At 41.7% G+C, this 27,059-nt stretch overlaps 3 protein-coding genes across 6 annotated transcripts in view; all 3 read left to right on the top strand.

Annotated features, from left to right (window-relative positions):
• The window catches only part of mspo (M-spondin), a 42,227-nt gene that overhangs the window by 12,296 nt on the left and 2,872 nt on the right, over positions 1–27,059 (top strand). For both annotated transcript variants that reach the window (NM_001299498.1, NM_166063.2), the window contains exons 2-4: positions 16,720–17,174; positions 17,557–17,778; positions 21,155–21,384. In NM_001299498.1, coding sequence (NP_001286427.1) covers positions 16,720–17,174; positions 17,557–17,778; positions 21,155–21,384 — 907 coding nt within the window. The remainder of the gene's footprint in view (positions 1–16,719; positions 17,175–17,556; positions 17,779–21,154; positions 21,385–27,059) is intronic.
• CG30480 (uncharacterized protein) lies at positions 23,191–26,721 on the top strand. 2 transcript variants are annotated; one of them, NM_001274047.1, is made up of 2 exons: positions 23,191–26,027; positions 26,099–26,721. In NM_001274047.1, exon 1 carries the CDS (start codon positions 23,239–23,241, stop codon positions 25,999–26,001), a length of 2,763 nt encoding a protein of 920 aa, NP_001260976.1. In that variant the 5' UTR covers positions 23,191–23,238; the 3' UTR covers positions 26,002–26,027; positions 26,099–26,721. The 2 variants fall into 2 exon arrangements, with proteins under 2 accessions (NP_001260976.1, NP_725409.1); NM_166064.2 differs by having other exon boundaries at positions 23,191–26,156.
• On the top strand, positions 23,191–26,862 carry CG30479 (uncharacterized protein). Of its 2 annotated transcripts, NM_001274046.1 has the most exons (2): positions 23,191–26,027; positions 26,099–26,721. In NM_001274046.1, exon 2 carries the CDS (start codon positions 26,299–26,301, stop codon positions 26,620–26,622), a length of 324 nt encoding a protein of 107 aa, NP_001260975.1. In that variant the 5' UTR covers positions 23,191–26,027; positions 26,099–26,298; the 3' UTR covers positions 26,623–26,721. The 2 variants fall into 2 exon arrangements, with proteins under 2 accessions (NP_001260975.1, NP_610981.1); NM_137137.3 differs by lacking the exon at positions 23,191–26,027 and having other exon boundaries at positions 26,265–26,862.

Genomic DNA, 27,059 nt, shown 5'->3' with positions numbered 1-27,059 from the left:
TCGGTTAGATACTCATAGTTTTACAAAGAAAAACTTATTTGACATCCATACTTGTTAGTCCTCTTCTTGTTGTTTAAATATTTGAAAACAATATCTAATAATTTATTTTACATTTCCTCCCTGTAAAATATTCACTAATTCGCTTTTGTTCGTTCCCATTCCAGGTAAGAATATCCTGCGCTATCCTTTAGCTGCCCAGGACTCGAGTTGGGGCTTCGAATCCTGTTTATTTATAACGCTATTAGGACTGCATCCGTTGCCCGATGGCGAGTTTTGCAGCCCTGGTCCCGTCACTGAATTGATAATAATTGGATTAGCACATATTTTTGCGAGCGGTACGAGGGGGGCGGTAAGTGAACCGTGTACGTGGAGCCCGTTGGCCCCAGCGGTCGGTTAATAGTGCCCAAAAGGTTTACGCCACGTTGGCCACGCATCGAAGCATCACTGTGATATATGGCTGGTCGTGGGCTGGTGTCCTGAAAGGAGGACGGTTAGTGGCTGCAAAATATTTTGCAAAATTTTTCACCGCCTGCCATATTTTTCAATATTCCTGTCGAGAGCTGGGCGCGTTGTGGATGCGTTGCGCTCCAGCAATTTTACATTTTATATGGCCAGGCTTGGCGACCTAAATCGACTTAGCTACCCCTCATATATACATACATATGTATAAATATATATTTATATATATAGACGTATGTGTATACCTCTCTCTGTCTGGCGCTCTCGCATACATACATATATATACATATACATATGTATAAATATATATTTATATATATAGACGTATGTGTATACCTCTCTCTGTCTGGCGCTCTCGCACTTTGTGGCAGCAAGTTTATGCGCCCTAAAGTATTCATCACTTAATTTCCACGTGCCGTTGCCATTTTCAAAATTTATGACTTCGCTTTGCAGCTATCTAGCCTTCTATGCACTGCCCCATCCTCCATTCACCATGTTGACAACTTTCGCAGAGGGAGCTACGTACATTTAGCCAGAGGGAAAATCCCCATTTCGGGTTACAGTTTGCCGTTTGCCATCTGTCAGCGTCCCCAAATAGAATTATGTCAGCTAATTGAATTTGACGTCGACTTGACATGGATTTATGCTCTAATGCAGTTGCCCCGGAAACGGCGGTATAATCAAATTTTAGCGGAAAATAGTTTTCCATTTTTGGGGGGATTTCTAGTTGTGGGGTGCAAAATTTGGCTGCAACTTTTTACGTATGGTTCAAGGGACCAAGGCAAATAACATTATTGGCGATTTAATAGCCTATGGTCGTACTAAATGGCAATTAAACGGGAATTAAGGGAAAATCTATTAGAGAATTTATGCTATAATAGGAAAGAGCTAACTGGAATTTAGCACTCCACATTCCCATCGAATTTCGAACAAAAAAATTGGTTTGCGATATTCCTTTGAAACCAACTTGTCCTTTCAAAGCCATATTCAATCACAGTTCAGCTTTTGTGCCCACAATTGATGATGTGCATTTTTCAAGCTCAATTTAAAATTAATCAATTGTTTTGCCTGCCTTTGGATTGAACACTCGATCACAGATGTGTGCGGTCTGGTGGACTTTTAAAATGTCGTTTATCTTGTGGCTGTCTGCGCTTTTCCATAATGACCTTTCATTCACTTTTTGATTGATTTTGTGGTCAGAACACCACAATTTCTCTCTATAATTCGATGTTCCTCAATGGCGGCCGTGCTTTTTCCCAGTCCGATGACACTTTGTTCAACTTTTAACAACCGCATTGCGTATCTGTGGCCAAAAATAATGAAGATTTTATGGCTAACGGCTCGTCGATTTCAATACCCAGTGCGCGCTGGGGTTGTTCAGTAAATCCGCAAAAATAAAACCGATACTGGTTGCAATTGAATTCCTAACCCGAATCGAATGCAGCATCATCAATTGTATACAATTATATTCCGGCTGTTATCTGAAATAAACACGAAAATCTATCGAAACGTAACGAATTGTGTTGGACGTGCCTAACTGTTAATGCGGTTATAATACGCCACCGGATTATCATTGATTATGGGTGTGGGTGGTTGGGGGTGTATGGGTGTGTGTATGTGTGTCTGTGCTTCTCGGGGGTGGCAAGTGGGAGGTATGCGAGTGTGTGTGTGAACACGCCCTCCAGGAGCAGAAATAACTGTTTGTGCGCGTCGATCCAAACAGACACAAAACGCACAAAACTCGACATACGCCACGTTTATGCGTTAAATAACTCGAACTAGCAATTCAATGCTGTAACATGGTGTAAAAATGGTTTTACATACTTTCGAAACTAAATTATTAAAATCACAACGTAATGAATAAAATAAGTGTCTTAAGTTTTTTTTTTTATTAAAAAAATGATTGAGACGCCCTCAAATTGATTTCGAGTTTATAAATCAGCTTTGTATGAACGAAGAAAGATTTCCGTTTAACATAGAATAATTATTTTTGAAATGCTGCTTCATACGAAATTATCAAGATATCGACTCTGCATAAACCAGCGGCAGTTTGGAATCTATTCCCCCGCTTAACTTCTCTCTGTCTGCCGTAAAACTTTGTCGAGTGTATAGACATAATTTCAATTTTCATTTGGTATTAATGTCTCTCCTATAACTGCTTATGTGTTTGTTATGTGTAGCTGTGTCTGTGCACAAATTGCCGCAGCCTTGTCTGGGAAATGGATCAGGAGCTGGTGGTAGCGGTGTGGGTGAACCGGAGTATAGGGTTTCCAGAACTTAAATGAGCTCCTCGTTATATATGACTGGAAAATGCGGTATTGGCAAAATCCCAGGAGCGCGCTTTAGTTGATAGCACTGGCGAAATACAATAGATGCAGAAAAAAAAAAAACTGGTTACCGCTCAGTTAGTGAGCCATAGGGTCGATTGGCTAAAATAGAGGAACAAATAGGGTTGGAGAAGTGGTATAAATTCCACTTGCTTTTTACGACCATCGTACATGCTTCAATAAATGAAATATGTCAGAGAAAAAGTTTGTTGTGATAAAATATGCTGGAATTTCATTTTATCGCATAAATCTGCAGGGCACTAAGCAAAAAATGTGCGCACATAAAATTGGTAAGTATATTTTTGTTGAAACTGGTACTTTGTCAAAAGGCAAGTTAGATTTTAATTAAAAAACGTTCGCCTGTCAAAGAGTTCTATTTTCCGTTGAAGTATTAAAGCAATAATGGCTAGTGCATCTTATTGATTGCACAACAAAGTTTTATTAAAATCTTTTAAATGAGCAACACAAACTTCTGAAATCAAATTCATACAATTAATTAATTCTTCTCTTAAATGAGTCGAAGTTTGAGTTTTCATCCAACTTCTGTAATTGCTCGAAACTCAAATAATTTGCACACAATTCGTTTTTAATTAAAAATAAATATTCAGATGTCTCCAAAAATCTAAAATGCCCACTCCAACACGGGGATTACAGTCTTAGACCTGTGAAGTAGCCGCAAAATTTAAATTTCAAATCAAAGTCCCATGAAAGAAGAAAGAATATTTGATGGCAGCAGACAAAGGCCGTTAAGTAAACCAATCAAAGTGGAAGAAGACCAGGCCGCAAAAAGAATTTAATAATATCGCAGGAACGCGAAAAGTCCTGACGCGGGGGTAGTAGGCCACAAAATGCCAGGGAAATGCAAAACACAAACAGTTTGAACTGGCCAGCCACATCCGGCAAACTCGGCGGGGTTTTCCCTAGCTTTTCCCGCTTCTCCGTGCACCTCCTCAAAAAACCCCCGACTAGTTGTGCTCTTCGTTGCGTGCTTAATTAAATGATCATCATTTGCGCGCAATCAACGCACAAATAAATTTTCAGCCGCCATCTCTTTCTGGGTTTTCTCCGTTTCCCATCCGTTCCCGCTTTTCCGGCATCCTGGTCCTGTTCCTGGTCCTGACCCAAGGCGTTTGTTAGTTGTGTTTGTTTGGCGGGTTTCCGCTTGAAATTATACCCTGACTACCGAGCGTCGCTTGCCTGGGCTGTTGTCTTAATTAATTCCTAATTTTCCTCTTCGGCTTTGACTCCTTTTTGCGTATTTAATTGAAAATTTCTTCAAAGAAATTCCATTGTTGGCTTGTTTATGGGTGAAAAGCTGGCTGCCAACTGTTGGCCATTTGACAGACGACGCGTTTTATTCATTTGCATATTGCTTTGGCTTTGGCTTTGGCACTTTCTTGCCTTTTTGTTATGGCTTTGTTTATGGGGCCGCCTTACGTTTCCGCTTTTATTGGCGTCCTGCCAATTGCTGCCCATAAATTTGATTACATTTCGGACCAAGATTATAGCGCAGACTTTCGCAGGCCCTTGGGCGCTCAATTAGCGGGGTCAGGAGCGCTAATTAAATTTCCACTGCAGCCGCAACAATTCGATAAAATGCATAACGCATACGCCCTGGTGTCTGCGCGCTTATGATGCTTGCATTACGTTTCCGGCGATGCATAATTAAACAATTTTTTGACTTGCAGCCAGTTGACCCGGTCGATCCGATATAAGTATATAATGTTAATCAGCTTTCGAGCGATTTCCTTACAAATTGCTTGGTAATGTCATTATAATTCGATTGAAAAAGCAGGAGAAATGTGGTTAAGACTATAAGATACCCGTTACTCAGACAGTGAAGAGGCAAAGCGGGGATTGTTTCATTCAGAAAGTTTATGCTTTAGTCCTTATAGTCCTTTTCTTCGTTCTACCTGTTACATACTTTTCATTGAATCTAGCATACCCTCTTACTCTGCTAGTAAGGGGTATAATTGCTACACAGGCCTCACTGCATAATTGCATTTGCAGTGCCAGCCGGAGTATATTGCATTCGCACATTCATCACATATTCGTGTCACTTGTGCATCGATGGGGCTTATTAAGTGCCGCTAGTAGCTGCTCATGCAATTAACCCAATTCGGCCAAATGAGTTTTACATGTTTTACAGTCGCGTCCGCTATGAGCCGAATTTAGCATCACTTGCAGCTGGCTAAATGCTGTCGCCACTTCTGCTCTATTTAAGCAACCGTTTGAGAGTATTTGAATACCAAATCTTAATCATTTTATATGAGCTTAGTCATGTCTGGCAGTTTTGTGATACATAGCAGTAACTAACCGTTGATACTAATACTAATACAAATATTTGTTTAATACAACATCAAACTTCAACTATCTCAGCTGACTTTATCTACCGACTGTCCCACAGAAGCCAAATTGACAGCCACAAAGTCTTTTGTTCGAAAGTTGTATCTCTACTTTTTCAACACACGAATGAGGGGCCATAAAAATTAGACAAAAACATGGAAAAATCTGACAAAAACCAAAGAAGCCGAAACATACTCCCGAGCTAATTTTCAGTGGGTTCCTTTGTTTGAGTCCCTATTTTTGTAAAGCCTAACGCGCTTTATTTAACACTCGCGGCTCAGAACGCAAGCAAAATGGCACAAATATATATATATATATGTATATATACATAAGCTGGAATCGGCAAAAGAGAGTTGGGGAAACGCAGAGCGGCAAGCAAAACAAGTCATAAAGATAAAGAAAATTTATGGAGGCGGCAAGAGAGCTTTGAGGGAAAACAACAATTTTGGGGGAAGGGGGGGGGGGGTGGGGAAAGGGAGGACAAAAGGATCCAGAAGCTGGGTACCAGGAAAATTAGGTTAACGATTTTTCACTCTCGGCTGCAAAAGCAGCGCAGGATAAAAACAAAGAATATGTTTTCAGCAGCCGAAACGAAATGGAGACTATCTGCTGTTTTTGCGAGTGAGTTTTGCACAATTTACAGTCGACCCGTTACAGTTTAAAGTTTATGGGCCCCGCCCTTTGTCCAAAAATGTCGCCTTTATCGCTAAACGATGCCTAAGTGAGGCTCCAATACCAACCAACCAACCACCCACCCGCCACCCCTTTTCCGGGACACATTAGCCGGAAAGGACATCGATATCCCAGCCTTGGCATGTTCCCTTCTTTTTGGGTTAATGGCCTCCGCCTCCAGCTTGTGCGCTTTCCATTTCACTTTAAAGGCTGCCTAAGTCCACAGTTTGCGGTTACTTAAGGAGTCCTTTTCCTTGCCCTCATCGAAGTCGAAGTCGCAGCGAAATTAACAATCCTTGCAATAAATTCTTGGAACAACTGGGGCGTTGCGCAATCGATAGAGGGATTTGGTTTTTTTGTTTTTGTATTTTTTGCGAAAAAACATAAAATTAATTAAAATTAATTGCCGCAACATATTTGCTTTTGGTTGGCTTTCGGGTTTTTCGGAAACTTTTATTTCTGGCTCCATGGAATTCGTTGTTTGTCTTTTGGCTGGGTTTCTGTACCAGCTTGTTACAAAAATATTTCAACAAGCTGCGCACACAAAATAAAACCCAAAATCGCATGCACAACAATGGCGTAGAGGTGAGGGTGGCATCCTGGCAGGATGTTCGGCTATTGTGACCTACTTGCAGGTGTGCGGCATATGTTGTGGCCCAGCTCTTTGTGTTTGGGCCAAGTTGTGGCTGAAGGCTTAGATAAGCTTCCTCAAAGCCTGCCGCTGCTGTTGCTGCTGCTGATGAAGTGATGTTTCGTGGCCAACTTTGCTTGGTGAATTGTGCTCCTGCACCTCAGAAGGCAAAGGCGCTGAAGATTGGATGAGTAATATTTATAGATGAGAATTCAATTCTGCGAAACGCTAGCTTCAGATGAAGTGAGTGGGGTGTTTGTGTCAACTGTTCTATATATTTTACTTTTTTGGCTATTTATAACATATAAATAGGCATATATGTAAATATAACATTTACATTGTTGTATGCGTAATTCGTAATGTAGCTAATAGCAGTAACTGGAGAGCTTTGGTAATATATTTTTAGCACTGATGGATTAATTTTTTTTTTATATTTTCCAGAACGAATACCTCAGATTCAAAGGGTATTTTAGTAACGACTTTGGGTGTGTTCATTTCCTCTTGCACCCATCCGTTTGTGGTTTTTGCCTACCATATTGTTGATGCTGTTTCTCTTTCATTTTTTTCGTTATTGGAAATTGAATTCTGTTGCTGTTTTCCCAGTTTTTTTTGTCTATTTTTTTTGTTGTGGTCTTTGCAGCTTGTGGCTGGTTGTTTGTACTGTTTTTGTTGGCGCTGCCGTTTTGTATTTATATTTATTTCTGATCTTCTTGCTTGGGGCCCACTATTGGTGCAACTTTTGTGCGGCCTCAACCTCAACTTGCCTCTGGTCAAGCATTTGCCTTAAAAAATAGTTTATGAAGTATGGCAAGTATTTCCATTTGCCAGTTTAACACAGTTGTAAATGTTTTACAAAATAGTAGAATCAAATAGAAATGAAATAAAAATGGCCAGGAGGTCTTGGGGTGGTAAAGGTAACTGCTTGTGTCCACCTGTTTCGTCCTTTGGCATGTCTAGGATTCTGTTTGCATTGCCAATGGCTGTTCGGTCTAGTAAATAACAACAAAGTCGGAAATTTCAGCTGCCTGGGATGTTGTTGTTTCGGTTGTTGTTGTTGTCTGGCAGTGCATAAATATGCTAAAAATGTAAATATTTCGAGGAAAATATTGCACAAGTAAGTCACGAATCGTACATGTGTATTTGCTTGGCTACAAGTCCGTTTTCTCGTTTCGCATGGCCCCCTTTTTCATTTCGGTGGCATATAGGGCGTATGCGTAATATTTCACTCGCATCGATGCATTGATAAATATGCAAATCGAGAGCAATTTCATCGCAATTTTATCGAACTTTTAATTAAAAGACAATCAAGGCGTCGAGGAATATGAAATATGTGTTTAAGGTATTAAAGAAAAAACCGAATTTCGAACTTTTCAGATTTAATTTTACAAAAGGTAATAAATACATGCAGCTTTACTTTGGCAAAATATGAAAACCATACTGCAGCTTAAGGGCACTTTTCGTAGGTAAGCTTGGCTTTTGTGTTTTGTAATTTTTTTTTTTTTACTTTTTTTTCTGTGCGTGTCTCGAGGGCGCAACGTGTAAACAAAAGTTTAGACTTTAGTGCGATAAGCGCTCCTGTGTACGCATGTGTGTGTCTATTTTCTTGTGTGTGTGTGTGTGTGTGTGTGCAGACGCTGACAGTTTACATGGCAGCAAAGTTTCAAGAGTTTAGCCAACAAAACTGCCAAAGGAATTACATAAACATTGCGGGAGGAGAAAGCTGAAGGCAGTGGGTTGTGCAGAGAAAAGGCAGAAAGCAAAAGACAAGCCAAGCGGGCGCCTGATTACGAGTGGAAAACAGAAATAACACAGCGCAAAAAAAAAAAGAGCCAAGATACTTTCCAACTTCAGGTTGAATGTCTACCTACAACTTTAGCAACTTTGATTAAAAATTCCACTAATAAACAAACAAACCAAACAGTATTCTTTTCACGTCGCTGCTTCAGTCCTCGAGAGCCTTGTCAACATTGATGGTTGACAAGGAGCACACACACGTGGGTATTGTTTTAATAAACGGCCCTAAGCTGGCTTGCTTAAGAACCTTTCCTAAATTATTATTAAAAACATAATAAATAGTAATTACATTCACATATATAACCAAGATCTAAAGCCCATCTTAAGCCAGTTACAATCTACTTTATTTATTAAAAATGAAAAAAAAACGTAAGTTATAAGAAACCTACAGGTAGAGAAAGACATCAGTAAAGATTTTTTGAATGTTTTGTGCATAAATTAAGCAGATATATTTATATATATAAGATATAAATTTAAACTTTTAGCTAATCAACGTATATGTTGTAATTTCCGAAACCGCTAACTGAACAAAAAGGTAATTCCCTTTGTGCGTCTAAGAAAAACCCTTTTTCCCGAAAACACACAATCTCTGTTCCCAATCGTTTCACCTCAAGATGACAGACGGGGATTGTGGGGGGGCTTTTGGAAAACTTTGTAAGCTCAATAAACATTGCGTTTACCGAAAAAAAAAGTTTGTTACTTTCTATATATATATTTTTTAGTTGCTGCTTGCATTGCACTCCTGTGTGGGTGCGTTTGCCTGTATGGGTGCCGCCATTTTGTTGTGTAAACTTGTTGGCGCGTCCAAAAGTTTACGCCCACCCACCCACTAACACACACACAAACACATACACCCACACAGACGTGAGACTCCCGCTTCTGCAGCCATTTTGTAAATTTCATGTGCATTATATTTGCAAATTTGCGTTGTTTATTTATGCGCGGCAATGCGCAGAGCACAACGAACACACAACATACAACGTACAACATACAAACACACACATACACAGGCACTCGCACGCACACAGATGCGGCAAACCAGCTAACGCACACACACTCACATGCGACTGGGGAGCGTTATTTGCTCGTTTGTGGTTGTGCATAATGCACGAGTATTTTGTTGAACTTTGCTCTTTAATTGCAATTGCATTTTAAGCTGGAACAATACTAGAATTGTTTTATACGCTTGTGTGTGTGTGTGTGTGGCTGTGCGCGTGCATGTGAGTGGCCCTAAATAAATTTATTAATTAAATATAGTTGCTAATTAAAGTTGTGCCGGGGCACCAGAACGTATACGCCATGATATCCCCCGTATATTCCCACTTTCCTAATTGCATATTTAATGGGCAAAGCTTGCCGTTTGACTTATTGATTGGCTTTCGCTTGTTGTTCATCGTTGTTGCTTGTTTTGGATTTGTGCAGGGGTTCAACTGCTAATTAATTTTCACTTTGTCGCTGTACGAGAAATGGAAAAGTGTAAAGGGCAAATTGCATTCGGTGCAGGATCAAATGGTTTTACGTCTGGAGCGGAGCCACTCAGCTTTTACAATTTGTATTGGATTGCAAAACAGCATTTTTGCGTTTGCTATTTGCACAGATATGAGTTCCCTGGTGTTTATTAATCAACTATGTTATTCCCACACAGCAAGTTCAGTGGCCTTGTGGGTTGGAAACTGTTGCTTTCTGCATTTGTTTTCTTCTTTCTAGTTGGAAAACACAATCCACTCTAATCAACGAATGGAAAGTTGTTAAATAAGTAGAAAGTTCTACAGTGGAATGTTGTAAAATTTAGTTTAATCATGTTAAGTTTCTTTAGCTACAGAATCAGCTTAGAGTTATTAATCACAGGGCTTTATTAATACTCAGACATAGAATTGTTAACAAAAGATTGAAAATTAAGTGTTCCAATTAAATCCGACTCACGTCTTTAATCTCCTTCAATCTGATTTTCTTGAAATAAATGTCGAACTCATTTTGTTTTACTCAATTTCACCGTAGCAACATTAAATTGGCAACAAAATCTTCATGTTCTTTGCCCCGGCAGTCTGATGATAGCTCTTCGCTATTGGTTTTATTATTTTGTTCAATTATTCGAATGCAACAAATGTATTGACGACAACAGAAATTTCCAGTTAAATGCGGGACTTCAAGTGTCTGTGCATGTGCGTACCATTTCAGTTTGTTTTTATGAATGTGGCTTGTTTTATTTAGCAGCTTTACGAGCCGAGTAGCGGAAAAGGTGGAGTTGGGTGGAAATGGGGCGGAAGAGTGGGTGGTTGGGCATGAGTGAGTGGTGAAATGTCGCTGACTTGCCGCAAGAAATCAATCAAAAACTGTGGCAAGTACAAAAGAAAAGGAAGCAAAAAAAAAAATAACAAAAGGCTCGGCGCACGCGATGCTCATCAATTTGTGTGTCATTCGGAGAGTGTCCTTGCATGCTCCTGTGGCCTTATGTGAGTGGGTGTGGTATGTGTGTGTGAGTGTATAAAGGATGTGCTTCTGTCAATGTGTGTGCTAGCGTGGGTAATGCCTGGCTTTTGTGTTTGCTTAGTGCAGTGCAAACAAAGGACAATGCATTCAGTCCACAATCATTGGGCTCCTCCTTCTTGCCGATTTTTCCTCTCCCAGTTTCACCCTGCCCTCCTGTTGCTCCTCTTCGTATTTCGCTATTGCAACCTAACATGACTGACACACTTTTCATGCTACAATAAGCCATTATAATGAATGTAGCCAGAAAGTAAGCCAAAAACCCAACACACATTCCGTTTCAGTCAGCCGAAGGAAAACAGGAAAGCAGGCAACAGGAAAAAAGCATTTCGAAAATTGTTAAGAGGGGCAAAGATTGGAGGATAATACCCCCAGGTGTTGAATTCAGGGAATTGTTAGGTGTATGCAGTCTAACAAGCAGTCTAAATAGGTATTAGGGATACCAGTAAAATCAATACTTGCCTGCACATTTTGAAGGTAAGCCCTTCAGTTGATACAAGCACACAGAATTTGGTACACAATTTTCCAGTCATTCATTAGTTTGCACTAATAGAAATTGCTTAAATTAAAAAAATTCCAATAAATATGCGTGTGTTTACGAAAGAAGCTTTAAATCTAAATGGCAAACCTGTTTATGATCATTCCCAGTTCAATTTCAGTAATTGAAATGCATGTTTGCGAACAAATTTGGCCAAAGTAGAAAAGTCATAAGCAAACACGAATGCTATTTTGAACACATTCACTTAGCTTAAGACACTTTTAGGCACAGGAATTTTCGAAAATTAGCTTCGAAGAGAGCATTGTCATCCCGATAAAGCTGGAAAATGGTACATAATTGGCACTGCAATTTGCCACAGTGAGGCATGCGTCATAACGACCATGTGTTTGCAGACAAATGACAGATGGACCAGACAGATAAATAGGAGGACAGATGACAGGACGACTAAGTAAGCTAAGCAACCCTCATTTGTCACATGATTTTATAAACTCTTGTTGCCCTGATCATCCTGGCATTGTGATGGCGATGCTGATGTTGATGGTAGCTCCTTACGCAGGCCAACAGGCATCTTGTTAGCTTGTTATGTTTTTGGTCAATTTCGTTTGTAATCCCCTTTGAGCCTCTCGCAAACATTCGCCGGCTCATTGTGAGGGCGTCAATAGAAGAGGTAGTCATGGGATGGAAGATGGGTTTGTTCGTTGGGAAATGGGGCCAAGTGACAAGTTTAATGCCAGCTTTCTTGTTTGCCAACATAATTGGCCAGCTGATGGCTTCTGGGCCAGGCACATCTTGGCCTAATCCCGACATGTAGCTGCACACATTAATTAACACAGATAAGGCTGAGAGGCAGCCGCAACTGCAACTAAAAATCCTTCAACCCTGCAGTCATTAAACTTAAAAGAACAACCGAGAAAACTGACAATGAAACCGCACACTGTACGAAAAGCGGTTGCTATTTTCAAGTCAAGAGAAAGGGTGGTATAGAAATTTTATTGATAGTAATAAACTATATTACACTTTTATATACAATATTATATAATACGGTTTAGCAATTATTTCTGTTTGCTTGAGTGGGGACGTTTTCTATATGTATAATAGAATTCAACCATTATTTTGGTTTTATCCTATACATTTATATTCAGCATTTCATAGAAAACAATATTTAAAGTGTTATCGTCACCGTAAGAGAAAATCCCTTGCACACGACTATCCGGACATTCTATTCTCTGCGTGTCTGCGGTTGCCTAAGGATCCAAAATGGGTGCTGCGGTTGCCGGAGCCTGGAAATCTCCCACGTACTCAGTGTTGATGCTAGTGCCTTAGGTTACCACATCACAGGCGACACCAAGTTGACATTTTATCGGGAGTCGTGACTGCTAGTTCCACTGGCAAATATGACAGAAATTACTATTAACAGGCAGTCGCAGTCGCAGTTGCAGCTGCATTCGCTCATTCCACTTCCTTGGCTTTATTGAGCGCATGAGAAGTGCAGCATTCCGCATTCTGCATCCAGCATATGCGGCGTATGCGTAATGTCACTGTGGGTGGTATGTGCCACCATGGATGTGTCTTAAGGCAGGAGCTGCAGCTTCTGACATCTGACAATGTCAGATTTTTGGCTCTCCCTCTGCTGCTTTTGCTGCTTTTGTACTGCTTTAAAATTCAGACGTTATACGCCATGTGAGCCGGGCGAAATTAGGTAAAATGCAAATATTTATTTAGCGGAAAGTGATATTCGCGTGTGTATAAAGCAATTTATATTAAGCACATGCATTACGTATACGCCAGGTGTGCGTTTCTATGCCATTTTCCTGTGGCTCATTTCTATTTTTTGTTTTTTTTTTTTTGGCTGTAATCTATTAATAGCGTGTCCGTCGACGTTTCGGATTTACCTATTTGCCTGGACTGACAAGCCAATTAAATTTGACATACATAATTAAGTGCGCTGTGTGAGTAGAAAGGCAAATAACAGACAATCGCTGGGAATGGGAAAAATGAATTTTTAATTAGCGGCCAGCTGAATGCAGGATGATTATAGATTGATATAGGTTGTCTAGAGCAGATATCCAGCCAATTTTAGATAAAAACGAGTGGTCTGAGTGTATATCAATCAAGTTCCCTCCCTGGCATCCAATTAAACTTATTCATCATTATATATGAATATATTAAGGTATATTTGAGTTAATTCCATCACTACGGACAAACATCGGGATATTTGAGCAGAACGTTATTCATTTTCCCAGCGGAGAATTAAGCTTGGATGAATTTCAGCTGTGGGGCCTGACTTGCTCGAAGCTTAACATTTAAGCATCGGATATAACCGTAGCCACACATATAGCATTCCATCAAATAGCAAACGTGCGCTGACACACCCATTTCACCGGCTTTTCCTCACAGTTTTTCCCGCTTTTCTCTCTGGCCATGATATTGCTGCGTTAATCCTTCTTCTCCTGGCTTATTTATGTGTACTTTCCGTCTCTTATTTGAGTTTCTCAGTTCTTTTACTGTGTTTTTCGAGGCGAGAGACAATGCCTGTGCCGGCGGCGACTTAATGCCTCGGCTATTAAATTCAAATTTATTGCCTATAATTAAATTTTTTCGTGACGGAAATCGCAGGAAATTGAGCATCCAGCCAAACGAAAACAAGCGACCAGAAAAAAAAAACGCGACGAATCGTAATTCATTTTTCGCACAGAAAAACCTGTGTATGTGTGTATATGCATGTGGGTGAGATAGTGTGGGAAAAGTGTGTCAGCTGTGCGTCATAAATTGAATGAAATGTGTGTCATATTGGTTGGATTTATACATATATTAATACCGACCGACCGGAGCACATATTTTTCTGCCAATTAAAAAGCAATACGCTAGAGCAGGGTATGTTTACCATGAGTCATAACAGTTGCTTTTGGCCAGCAGCCAGATTGCACTATTTAGATATTGTGTATCAATGTTGTTATTCTCGGGCAAGGTTGCCGATTTTCAATTATGATATGATCAGACACACAGAGCGCAGAGAATCGAGCCAGACCAAACATTCTCCTAAGTTTGCGGTGCCAACGGGCCATTGGGCCAACGGGGCGTATGCGCAATGTCTTTTCATTCGAATGCTAACTGAAATTTATGGAGCATACGAGGCATGCATTTATATTACGTGCCGTGCCGTGAGTCCTGCTTGGCAGTAATTTCCGGCAGCTTCGTGGCTGTTTTTGGCTTTTAATGTGCATAATTAAGCATTAATTACGCCCCCACCATCCATCGCAATAACCCAGAAATGGTTGTTTTTACAGCGCCCATTTATTTGGCCGCCTCGGAAATTTCGCCCCCAGATGTGGGGGACATGGGAACTCAAACCGCGTCACCATATCGGGAAACCATTTGCACAATTTAAGCATTTAATTGCAAATTTATTATGCTTATTCTGTGGCCATTCTGTAATTGATTGACCGTTGCGTTTGGTTTAAACATATACATATGTATGTATGTACATGTGCCATTCTATTTTGTGGATTTGTCTGGGAAAGCGAAAGCAGCTGAAGGTGAACAGCTGTGGTCTGCTGACCTTTATTGGTGTGTAGAACAGACAAATCCTGTTGCTTTTCGAGACTCTTGTTAGTTTACAGATAGAATTCTTCATTGGTATAATGATCTATTCTCATGGACTTATGTTTCTTGACACTCTTTTTTACATTTTAAGCATAGAGGTCATTTTTAACTTATTACAAATATACACTTTTATCAGACTTAATTTACGTAGCTTGAAGTTACAGAGTTTCTACTGTTGTCCTAATTATTCACCTATTGATTTGTCTTCTATCTATGCAAATTGAAAATGTTGTATGTAGCAAAACATGGAAACTTGTTTGGCATGTTTGACACAATTTCCCCGAGTCAATTTATTAGCTCGATTTCTCCGCTCGTCGCCATGCTGGAAAATCTGCTAAAATGGCCAGAAACTTTTCAGAAATTCTCCAACAGACGCCCTCGCACCATTTTCGGCCACATTTTTCCCCAATCCATTTGACAGCAGTGACCCGAGAGTCGGCTACAGAGCTTGTCAATTACCCAGAGTGCCACCCAGGTGGTGGAAACTATGCCAGCGAATAAATAATATTTCATTTGACTTAGTTTCCAGAGAGGAGGGAAAAAATGGCAACGGCTGTGATGAAAGCCAGCGGCAAAGTTGAAAAGGCAGAAATATGCTTTGTAGTTTAGTTTATTCATTAGTCGTCGTCGCCATCATCGTCACGGCCTGTTGTCAAAGAAGTCCGTCGTCTTACACTCGCAGCAAAACTTGTAAATTAAAAATGCGTCCACAGAGAGCGGGGCAAACTAATAAATAAGCCGGCAGCACAGCAAAAGCGGAAGGAAAACGAAACGAAACGAAATAAAAAAGCGCAAAAGAAAAATATCTCAGAATGAAATGGCAGATGAAAGCAGACAAAGGGGAAAAAGTGGCACAAGTGGCATGTTGCAATGTTAATTGAAGACAAATAAGAGCCGACGGAGAACCGTTGCGATGCTGTTGAGGTTACTCGATGAGGCCGACTTCCCGAGATCCGCCTCGAAGGACCATGCAAACAAGAAACCACCAGTCGCAACATCAAAGGCCACTGCACGGCTGCAGGAGACCCTAGACCCTAGACCCCAGACCCTAGTCGAGGTGGTGCTCCATAGTTGCTTCATGCTGCTCAATGGGTGCTGCGCAACTGGGTGGGTTTTCATGTGACACCCAGATGACTTTGAGGCCCAGCGCGAATTGGAGCGCAGTAGTTTTAAATTACTTGCGGTCTGGGCGAAAGGCAAAGAGATAAATATAAGACGGAAGTTTGCTGGTGAAAAAAAAAAACTTTATACAGGTGCTAATCAAAGACGCGGGGCGCTTTCATGATAAAGTTTTTATTAAAAAAAATAGTTGAAAGTAAATAGCTGACGGGAAAAAAGTAATAAAAAAAAATTAAAAGGAAAATATATAACAATTTGCTAATTTCTAGTAAGCTTTATTTTCTACTTTCATCTAAATATAGTTGTTATATATTACCCTTATCTTTGTTCAGACACTCGTTTCTCTTAATTTAAAGTACTTCCCATCAGCTTTTTGTGCATTTTTCCCATGTCGCCTTGCACCACTTCCACTCCACTCAATTTTACCACACTTTTACAACCGATTAAGTATTTTCCCAATTTCCCATACCGCACCCAGCTGCATTTCCCATGGCAACCATTTAACGCTCAGCACTTTGGCTGAAAAAGTGTCGCTTTAATTCGACGCGCAGCCGTTGCGTATACGTAATCTGCCACTTAAGTTGACACCATTTTGAAACAGTTGAAAAGCACTCGTTGAATCTTGAACGCAGAGAATGGCGCAAGTGACAACCAGCTGCTAAATTGCAAATATTTGCAAATTTTCAGCATTTCTTTCTGTTTGGCTTCGAAAAGCTCATTAAATTTTAATGACTCGCCAATGATGAGCTCCGTTCACCGTTTCGCTTCTTTTTCGCCCGCAGGTCGCACCCACAATGCCAACTATGCACTGTACCACATTGGACAACCGGCGACGGCGGCTGTCAAACAGTTTGCGGAATCGGGACGAACGGATCTGCTGGACAGCAATGCCGGCGAGCAGCAGCAGGTCCAGATGCAGCTGCAGTCGCAGATGCAGGCGGGCAAATCCCCATCAGGTGGGATCAGCAGCGGCACGACTAGTTTCAACGCCACAGCCGCATCCACAGCCACACCCACTGGTGGTAGTGGTGGCAGCGGTGGCAGCGGTGGCAGCGGTGGCACTGGCACCACCACCGCCGAGCGCAGCGTGTTCGATGAGTTCAGCATGCCGGCGATTCCGATGGGCGCCGGACGCAGTGAGGCAAAAGTGTTTGTCGACAGCAATCACAGTCTGGTCTCGCTAATGACACGCATTGTTCCCTCGCCGGACTGGTTCATCGGCGTGGATTCGTTCGAGGTGAGAGCATAAGCCACAAAATCACAGAAAATCAAACGGATGAAATTTCTGTTCGATTGTTGCATCTATAGGAGATGCCATTTTTCCCCAATTCATAGGGGCTTTCAATAACTAGCAGTGCAGTGACAGCATGTATTTGAGTTATTTGAGTTCGATTCATTCAAATAATTTAAACGGTTCTACCTTCTCCTTAACTTGCATCTTGCCAAAAATTTGCTAATTTGACATTTATGTAGCTTAAGCCCAATTAAACCTGTTCATCATATTACATTCCTTTGTGGCTTACAGTTTACATTTATGATTTTAAGCACAATCGCTTAAGGATTTAACAAAAATGCTTTAGCAGTTACCTAAAACTTCCTTGAATGCCCACATCTTTTAGCTCTGCGTGGGTGGCTCCTGGATCGATACGGTGACCGTTGAGCTGGATCCTTTGGATGCGGGCACGGATAATGGCTTCACCTTCACGGCGCCCAACTGGCCAACAGAACCTCAGGGCGTCATCTATCGGATCACCTCGCGTTATCCTGGACATCCTGCGGGTAGCTTTTATTATCCGAAGAGCAAACGATTGCCGCCCATCGCCACGTTCCAGTTTATCAAGGTGAGTGGACGCCAAACGGATCCTCGGATTCCCGCTGCAAATGGAAAAGGTTAAACAAGTTAATTAACAGCAAATTAGCAGTCGAAATGCCTTTTTTCCCAACAATTCACACCACTCGGGCAACCATAATGACTTTTTCCAAAAAACCAAAAAAAAAAAAAAAAGAGAAAACCAGTGCGAAAAAATCAAAGTGCTAATGAGCCATTAGCATTACAATGGCGTCAACAGCGTCTACCACATTCGCACAAACGCACACACATAAACAAAGCAACCACTTTTCTCGCCATGCAAACATGTGTAATGGCTGTGCGTGTCTCTCTGCCTGTGTGTGTGTGTATGTTGGTATATCTGTGTGTGTGAGATGGTGTGCGTGTAAAGGGCGTATTCCCTTGGCTGCGTGTTAATGCGCTTTATAAATCAGTTGAGTTCACAGCTTGGATCGTGGAAAAAAAAGGAACGCACGAAATACGAAATGGCCAACGGAAAAAAAAATACGGGAAATAATGATAATTACCTTATAATTATTTGGGCCAAAATAACACGGGCATGCAGAAATGTGCTAAGAGGAAATGTAAACAAATTAAAGCAGTTTGACAACAGTCACGGGCATAGAAATTAATTTTATAGCTTTTTATAGCACACATTTGTGGGCCATTGAATATGCGCAATTAGCTTAAATGGGTGTCGAATTATAATTCATGGGCTTAAATATGACAGTTATGGAAATCATTCCAAATTCTTTAAAATTGGTAAATATTTTGGAAAAGGTTATTGAATTTAAAATGATGGCGCCAGGAAATAAGGTTATTGAAATAATCGCATTTTGAAATTTATTACCATTTTAATAATATTTTGTAGTTGATTTCAATGTGCATCAAAAGGAAGCTATTGAATTGTAATTTGTAGATATGCTAATTATTTGCAAACTTAAAGCGCTATTAGCTGAATTTTATGATGAAAATTAGTTATATTAAAACTCGTTTTAAATATATATGCAAATTATGAGTATCTCAAACGATTTGCTTAAAAAACATTTATGACTGCACATTATATAATTGAAAATAAACTTGATTCAATTATTCTAAACACAGGGGAAAATATCCGATGCTGATTGAATTCGCATATTGCAAAGCAGAACCCTTGAGAGAACCATTTCACTTACCACGCCGAAACATGTCCTGCATTATCCTTATGGAGGCGGCACAGCCGTTTGTGCCATTGTTTTCAAGCGCTGCAATAAACATTATTCTGCACTCCTTAATAAATGCCAATCCATTAGGCCCGCCAGACACAAAGGACAAACGCCAAAGGACCTCAGCCAAACGGCGCTGCAACAAAGAACCCTCAACGGCAGTAAAAACGCCCCAACAGAGCGAAATGGCAATAGCCAGAATAGCCAGAGCAGGACGGGTGGCTATTGGAGCATTGTAATTATATTGCTGGACATCCAAGACATCCAGAAAGTGGCGCACTTACGGCTACAATGCCTTGGGTCGCTCATCAAAATTGCTTTTATGTGTGGCCCAAGGAAGCGCACATAAAATTTATGCCTCGGGCTCCACGTCCATTGCTCCCCCATTTGCTCCCCAGTCCATTGCCAGATGTTTCGACTACGTTTGCATAGTTTATTTCACAGGGGCACTTTATGTATAGATATAGGTATATATAGAAGGGGCAATTGCTACGTGGGCATGGGCGAGTGGGCGTGGCTGCCCACTGTACGTGCGGTCATTATTCTTTATTTGTTGCTGCTGCTCGCCATGCAGCTCGTATTATTGTAACGCCTTTTTGACACTACTAATTTTAGTTTTATTTTCTAGGCTTTTCTCGGAGTGGGCGTGTTGAAGCCTCTACTCTTTTGGGGGGCGTTTTTAGTAGGGTACATTAGCTGTATGGTGGCGTTTGGCATTATATGTTGTTACAGGAATTCAAACAGCAAAACATTATTAACCGATTTAGCTGCTAGTCACATTAATTATGTCCAATTTTGCTTACAATTGATTTTATTGTTTGGAAAATCTAAGGAAATATTCGAATTTATTATAAAACGGAATTGGGCCTTAGTTTATTGTATTTATCATCTAAGAATTCCGCCTTGAGTGCTAAACAGATCTTTATGTTTTCCATTAAACTGCATACCCAGGGCAAAGAAAGTTCGCATTGGTTAAACGAAAGGTCTGTCATTTTATTAGTATCCAAAACGCCCAAGGCTGCCGACTTTTGTTTATGGCCAACAGAATGGAAAGTTATTTACTTATATGCGTTATTTTATGGCCAGCACATGTCCAAGGTCCTAGTGTAATTATGTGTTGATTTGCTTCCTTTGCATTGCCCAACAGCTAAGGGGTAGTTGGGCATTAAATTCTTAAATTCTGAGGCCCGAGACCGAATTGCTGGAATATTTGTGTGTCATTTAGTGAATGGCAAAAGGCACGTAATCTCGGCAGCCGGGAATGCTGAGGGTTTTCACTCGCCGTCTGGGTAATCCACAAGGAATTTCACAGTTTTTCCAGCCCCACCACCCCCTTCCCCTACCAGCGTTCTATCTTTTTTTGTGTGTGCTGGATTATTGTGTATTTTAATGCCACTAAAGCAACACGCGTCTCTCCGCCATTGTTTTGATTTTTTTCCTGAATTTTTCCTGGATTTTTTCGTTTGTTTTTTTTTTTTTTTGTAGTGCCTTAGATTTCTTTTTTTGTATTTTTTCATTGTGGCTTCTGGCGCCGCTGTCGACGCATTTGCAGAATGTAGAATGTAGGTACCAAAAGGTAGACCAAGATAAGCCAGCAAAAAGCGGAGGGGTCTACAATAACAATGCGTATTGTATATAGAAAATGACAGCGGCCCAAACAAATAAATTAAAATGCGCGACAGCGCACCAAACAAAGTTTTTCATACCCTGGAAGTGTCAGTGGGTTGTGGGGAATATTGGTGCGAGGTACACTTTGGTCGCTGGGTTGATTATATGATTATATGAGAAGAATCACTTAAAGTCGCCTTGGTTTTGGTTGGCTCTTTTGTGCTTGTTCTTTGTTCAATGCTCAATAAGACTCGTTGTTAAAGAAAGAGCAAATCTCAGGCAAATCTAGACTGGCGTTTAATACCCTTAGATTCCATAGAGGTTCGTGGCCATTTCATACCTCTGCTGCAACATCAAACCCCCCCCCCTCCCTTTGGCTGTGTCAATATTTGCCACAAATTGAAATTAGCAGCGCGTTAAGAGCACCTGTACTCCCGGTCCTTGGTTGCTCGGCATTCCGCATCCTGTACACGGAGTTGCTGATGCCGGGCACATAATCCCCGTAAATTAATATGCTGCACATGTGTCTGAAGCCGGGGGACTAACATTCCGTCCCTTTGGGCATCCTATTTGCAGCTGAAGGAGTACGAGCTGAGCGAGGTGTTTAACATTGCCGAGGACGATCGCAAGTACGAGACGGTCCAGACCCAGACCCACCTGGACGCGGAGCACAATCACGTGGAGATGAACAACGAGTTGTCCGCCAGCATCGAACGGGAACGACAAACGGAGCAGCAGCAGTTGCAGCAGAACGACGACGAGAGGCAGCGCATTCGGTCCCAGCTGTTGGCCAAAATGAATCCCATGTAAGTGCTACAAATGTGCCATAAGCTATGCTAAAAACCCTGAGAAAAAAAAATCAAAGGGAAATGAAGAGCATATTGTAGAAATGTAATTTAGCAAAGATAAACTTTTAATAGCGCAAATACTCCACAAACTAATACTAATAAAAGTCGACCAAATAAGCTCATGTTAGAGTTGAAAACTTTTTGAAATTGCGATTCGCATTATGCAACATTTTGGGTTAGCAAACAATTCTGAATCAAAGGGATTTTTAAGTTAGCTTTACAATTTTTAATTGACAATTTAAAATTTTTAAACTTTTTTATTAAAATTAAAATATTTTTATTAAAATAAATTGAATATAGTTTTATAGATATTAATATGGTTTATATATAAGCATTTTTAGCTTAACAGTTCAAGGCTCTCCAGTCTCTAGGTCGAATGATAAGCCTTCAAAATAACGAAAAACGAGTCATTTTTTAGAGCCCATTAAAAATTGGTTATCTTATAAGTATCGATTGACAAAAACAAATGATTAATTAATAGATATCACCGAGTTTCCTCGCCACTTGGCCTTTGCCAGACTGCTGAGAATAATACCTAAAAAGTAGAAACAGTTGCCATTCGACAGCTTTAACTGTTTCTTCAGGCCAAGAGTAAGCCTTAAATGGCACGTTTCGTATACGTAATCTGTTTTGGAGTGCAGAGAGCGCTTCAATTGGCCCTATTTAACATATGCGTAGAGTGCTTTCCCCTAACTCAAGACCAACTACTTTCAACACTCCTCCGTCTACATATGCATTCACATATTTAAAGCAACGTGCCAAGCCCCGAGCTGTTGGAAAAACAAGCGAATGGGTGGGTGGGTGTTTTGGTTGGAAGGCAAAGGAAAACAGCTTTCTGGCACACTTCAAAGCACATTACACCGCTTTGGAGGCGTCGGGTGTGGCCCAGAACTAAAGACCGAAAGAGCCGAGGGAGAGTCGCCCGAGTGGCACGTACCTGGGTAATGCTGCATCTTTAAAAAGCCGCCCAATTCCTTGGATCTCACAAAACTCCGGTCGGGGAGAAACTACAACTAATCCCTGCTAACAGTTCCAGTCTCATCCACATCCACATCCACATCTACATCCTCATCCGCATCCCCTTCAGCGCTTGCTGTCTATTTTCGTGCCACTTTTGGCCAAAGCTGCTGGAGTGGATTTTGGCACCATTGGCACTGGTAACCTGCATATTTAATGACAATCCCCACCAGCCAACGGGACGTGTTCGAGTGCCAAGAGCCGGCGAGTGGGCGTTGTCGACTGGCCCCACTTTTCCTGGCACTCTGACAGGGTTGGAAACAAAGGCCGGAGACCCCGACGGATATCAGTTGGGTCTGCCAAATGTGCGGAATACTCGGACCAGTTTGAAAGTAATTACTATCTTATCGAATGCCATGTCGCGGGTGGCCTATAAAAGTAGAGAAATTGCCGGCAATCGGGCAAAGAGTTAAGTGCCAGCAACATGTCCGGAATCCCACCAGCAACCTTCACCGTAATCGCAGGTAGTGCAGCCCACAATCAGCGTCGCAAGAATCGAAATCGGGAACATAGCCAACAGAAGAATTCGACCAGTGAGCATATGGAATTCGCAGTCTAAATTGCGATCAAACATAAACCTTAACAATTTCCAGAGACTGAACCGAATACGGCGGGGTCGAAGACAAATAGTTGCCGCATTGTTTAGATATAGTAACTATCTTATCTGTACAAGGATTTAACGCATGAAAATACATTTCCCATGACATAAACACCGAGTATAAATGGGCCGAACAAAGCATTTGGGGTTTCAGTTAATGGCCCAAACGAAGACGAGACGGCATAATTATCGACAAAATGAAAACGACAATCGTGGAGGAGAGGAGTGTGAATGAAACGATAGAAACAATAGCCACGAGCAGTGGCTCCGTCCAGGAGACAATCGAGATCGTGAATATCGATGGATCTGTAGCACCAAAGCATCGTCACCATCATCACCATCACAGACATCATCATCACCATGAAAGGCAGGAAAATGTTGAAGTTGTGGCAACAGAGGAAGTGATTCTTGTGGAGAACGCACCGAAATCGAGGAAGCATCACCACCACAAGCAGAGGACTTCTCCACCACCGCCCCTGCCGCAAACCTCACCACCATTCCTCACCCCCACTGAAGAAGTGGGTTTCAATGTGGTGTGGGAACCCCAGGCCTTTTGGAACCAGCCCTCACCCAATCCCTCCACTGATCTAGATCTCTCACAGGATAACGAGGTTGTCGATGCAGTGGAGACTATGGACACTACTTCAGCTTCCGATGAATTCACCACTGTTGTTTTTCAATCAGAGACAAAGGAGTCTATTAGGGAAACACAGAAGCACACTAGAGTGGTGGAGGAGGAAATAATAATTGATCAATTGGACCCACCACCCTATGCACCACCGCCACTTCAAGTGCAGACAGGATTCTTTCCAGTGGCTCAGCAGCCCCCACTTTCACCCATCGCAGAAGTGGTGCAAACAGATGTGGTGGCGGAATCGGTGGAACCTCCACTACCGCCTACAGGTTATATTCCCAGAATAAATCTAAAGCCAACGGAAACTATTGTCGAGAATGTCGAGGTCATCGTGCCCGCACAAATTCAACAAGAGCCGGAGTTTATTCCGCAGCCGGGATTTGTGGCCAGAATTGTGGAGAACATAGAAGTTGCCGCAGCATCTAAGTCATCACTGGTTTCACCTCAAAAGAGTTATTATCCTCGGACAGGCATGGTGGAGACGATTGTGGAAGATATTGAAGTGGTAAAAGATGATGCTCCTGTTCAGAGTGGTTATATTCCCGGAAATGTTGAAGTGGAATCGATTGTGGAAAATATAGATGCCGATTCTCCCTTTCTTCTTCCACCCAATGGATTCGCTACTGATGAGTCCATTGTGGAAAACATTGAAGTCTCGACAGATGTAGATGATTCTCCATTTCTGCTTCCAGTTAATGGCTTTGACTCTGAACCAGTCTGTGTGGAATCGATTGTTGAAAATATAGAAGTTACACCTTCTCAACCTGTCCTGCAAATATCAGATCAAAGTGTTGTTCCTGCAGGCTTTGTCGAGTCTGCGGTGGAAGACATACAAGTCATAGAAACGGAAGATCCCCCATTCCTACTGCCGACTGAAAATGACTTTACTGCTCAGGCAGGCAATGTGGAATCCCTGATAGAAAATATAGAAGTAACTACGGAGGTGGATCTCACATTAAGACAATCAGAACAAATAGAAAATCTACCTCGATCTGGTTTCGTGGAATCCATTGTAGAAAACATTGAAGTCACTCAAGAAGTAGATCCCCCACAGCCTGCAGTTCCAAGTGATGTGGTCACTCAGAGTGGTCTAGTAGAATCGATAGTGGAAAACATCGAAGTCACAGAAATAGTGGATATACAAGCTCCGGCTCCACCACAAACTGGATTTGTGGAATCGGTAGTGGAACGTTTAGATGTCACGGAAGAAGTTGAACCTTCAGTGCGACCACCACTTCCACTTAGCTATCCTCCTCGTTCAGGGTTCGTAGAATCTATCGTGGAGAATATAGAAGTAGAACAAGTTACTCCTTCTTATCAACCTCCCCAGCAAATTGTTCCTCAATCAGGTTTTGTAGAAACATTTGTAGAGGATATTGAAATCAAAGAATCTGCGCTACCGCCAATTCAAAATGGATATGCACCCCAAGCAGGAGTAGTTGAAACAATTGTCGAAGAAGTAGAAATCGTACCCGATCCTCCACGTCAATCCATAGTGACAACCGATTATATGCCCCGTGCAAGTTTGGTTCAAGAACTGGTTGTGGAATCACTTGAGGTCACACCAACATCATCGCCTCCACCCGAACAGTTTCCCTTCATTTCCAGAGAGAGCCTAATCGTAGCTGATGATTACGTGGAGGTGGAAGAAGTCACCCCTTACAATACGGCACCACATAGTCCAATAGTGGAAGTGGAAAGATTGAGTGAAGCCGAGTCTTATGTGGAGATTAATGAAGTTGCACCAGTTAATACTCCACCCCAGAGGTCCGTTGAAGTGGGTTTCCTTCCCAGACCCAGCTTAGCCGAAACGGCGGTGGTTGTGGAATCAGTGGAGGTAACTCCAACTCCAACACCGCCACCAAGCCCAGCACTGAAACTCAAAATACCACCGTCGAATCAGATACCATCGGAGGTGATTGTGGACCAACCAGTTCCATCTTCAACTTTCAAGCCACCAGCGAAGCCACTTAACAATTTCATTCTAACTGATCTGGTCATCGACGATCCTCCATTCGTAGAAGTGGTGGAAAGGGAAGTGGTTGTTGAGTCCGCAAACAATGGCCAAGTCACTGAGGTTATCGAAGTCACGGAAGAGATCATACAACCCGTCACACCCATCGGAACTGTTTTGGTGGGGGAGGTATCCGAGCAAAACAGCGACAAATTTGGCAAGCGATATTCCCTAAGTGCGACACTGGCTGATGGACAGCAGCAGGTGCAGGGAAAACCGGAAACGAATCAGTCACCACCGATCCAAAAACGAGATAAACCCACCGAACCACCGAAGCGTAGATGTTGCCAGTGTAAATGCATCATTTCCTAAAGCAGAGGTCAGGGGCTTTCCCCAAGGCAAGTGAATCAGTACAAAACCATATCATATCATAGAAATCTTATCAATAACTGGGTCTTTTTATTATCAGCCTGGGAATGTAAGCTCCACCTATCGCATATCTAATCAGGTAAAACAGAAGACCCTCCAAAAAAAAAAAATCACAGTAATTGATAGTTAATTACCGGCGGACACTCGAGGAAATAGCGTAGATAAGTGGCAAACTCAAGAACCCCAATCGACCCGAAAGTGCTGGTCAGTCAGTCAGTCAGTAGTTAGCCATCGGTCGAGATGCCACCCCCAGGACGCGGATACGGAGGACCACCTCCACGGGGTCCCGGAATCGCCTACGGACCACCGCCACCTCGAGTGAATGTCGGCATCAATATCGGCGGACCACCGCGTCCGCCGCCCATAGGCGTGGGCATCGGCTTTGCTCCGCCACCCGTGGTGGTTGCACCACCGCCACCAACTGTGATCGTCGGAGCACCACCACCACCGCCCATGGTCGTGATGCCGCCGCCACGGCCCACCGTTGTGGTGGGTGGCCAGGCTCCGGTGGCCAGTGTGTATGCCCAGCCGCAAGGAGAGGTTTTCTGCTGCACTATTCTCTGACGAAAAATAGGAAATGAAAAACTGTGCTTCTGTATAGAATTATTCACTACGTGTACATATATGCCTTAAATAAGTAAAATAAAATAGTTAACTCATAGTAAAGTCCACAGTCCATGTTCAATTCAAGTTCAAAATGGCTTAAAAGACATTTTAATGCAATCAAAAATCATTGTCCAGTGTGTTGTTTTAATTTTTGAAGTGTGAACCAATGAAAGTATTAATAAAATGAATGCAAACCATAATTGTATGTTATATAATTAAATACACATATAATAAACTGCTACCCTCACGATTTTCCCATTGCATTTGACCGATGCAAATATTCAATAATCACATTGAAAGCATGACAAATTTCAAACAATTGTCAGTTTAAGTATACAATTTGAGCAAACCAATTATAATATTAATATCAATTTACCGTCGCTTTCCGATTGGGA

This window comes from Drosophila melanogaster, chromosome 2R (genome assembly GCF_000001215.4).
Source record: "Drosophila melanogaster chromosome 2R".
NCBI classification, from domain to species: domain Eukaryota; kingdom Metazoa; phylum Arthropoda; class Insecta; order Diptera; family Drosophilidae; genus Drosophila; species Drosophila melanogaster.
The sequence above is the reverse complement of the archived record's forward strand: the minus strand, read 5'-3'. Positions and strand labels throughout refer to the sequence as shown.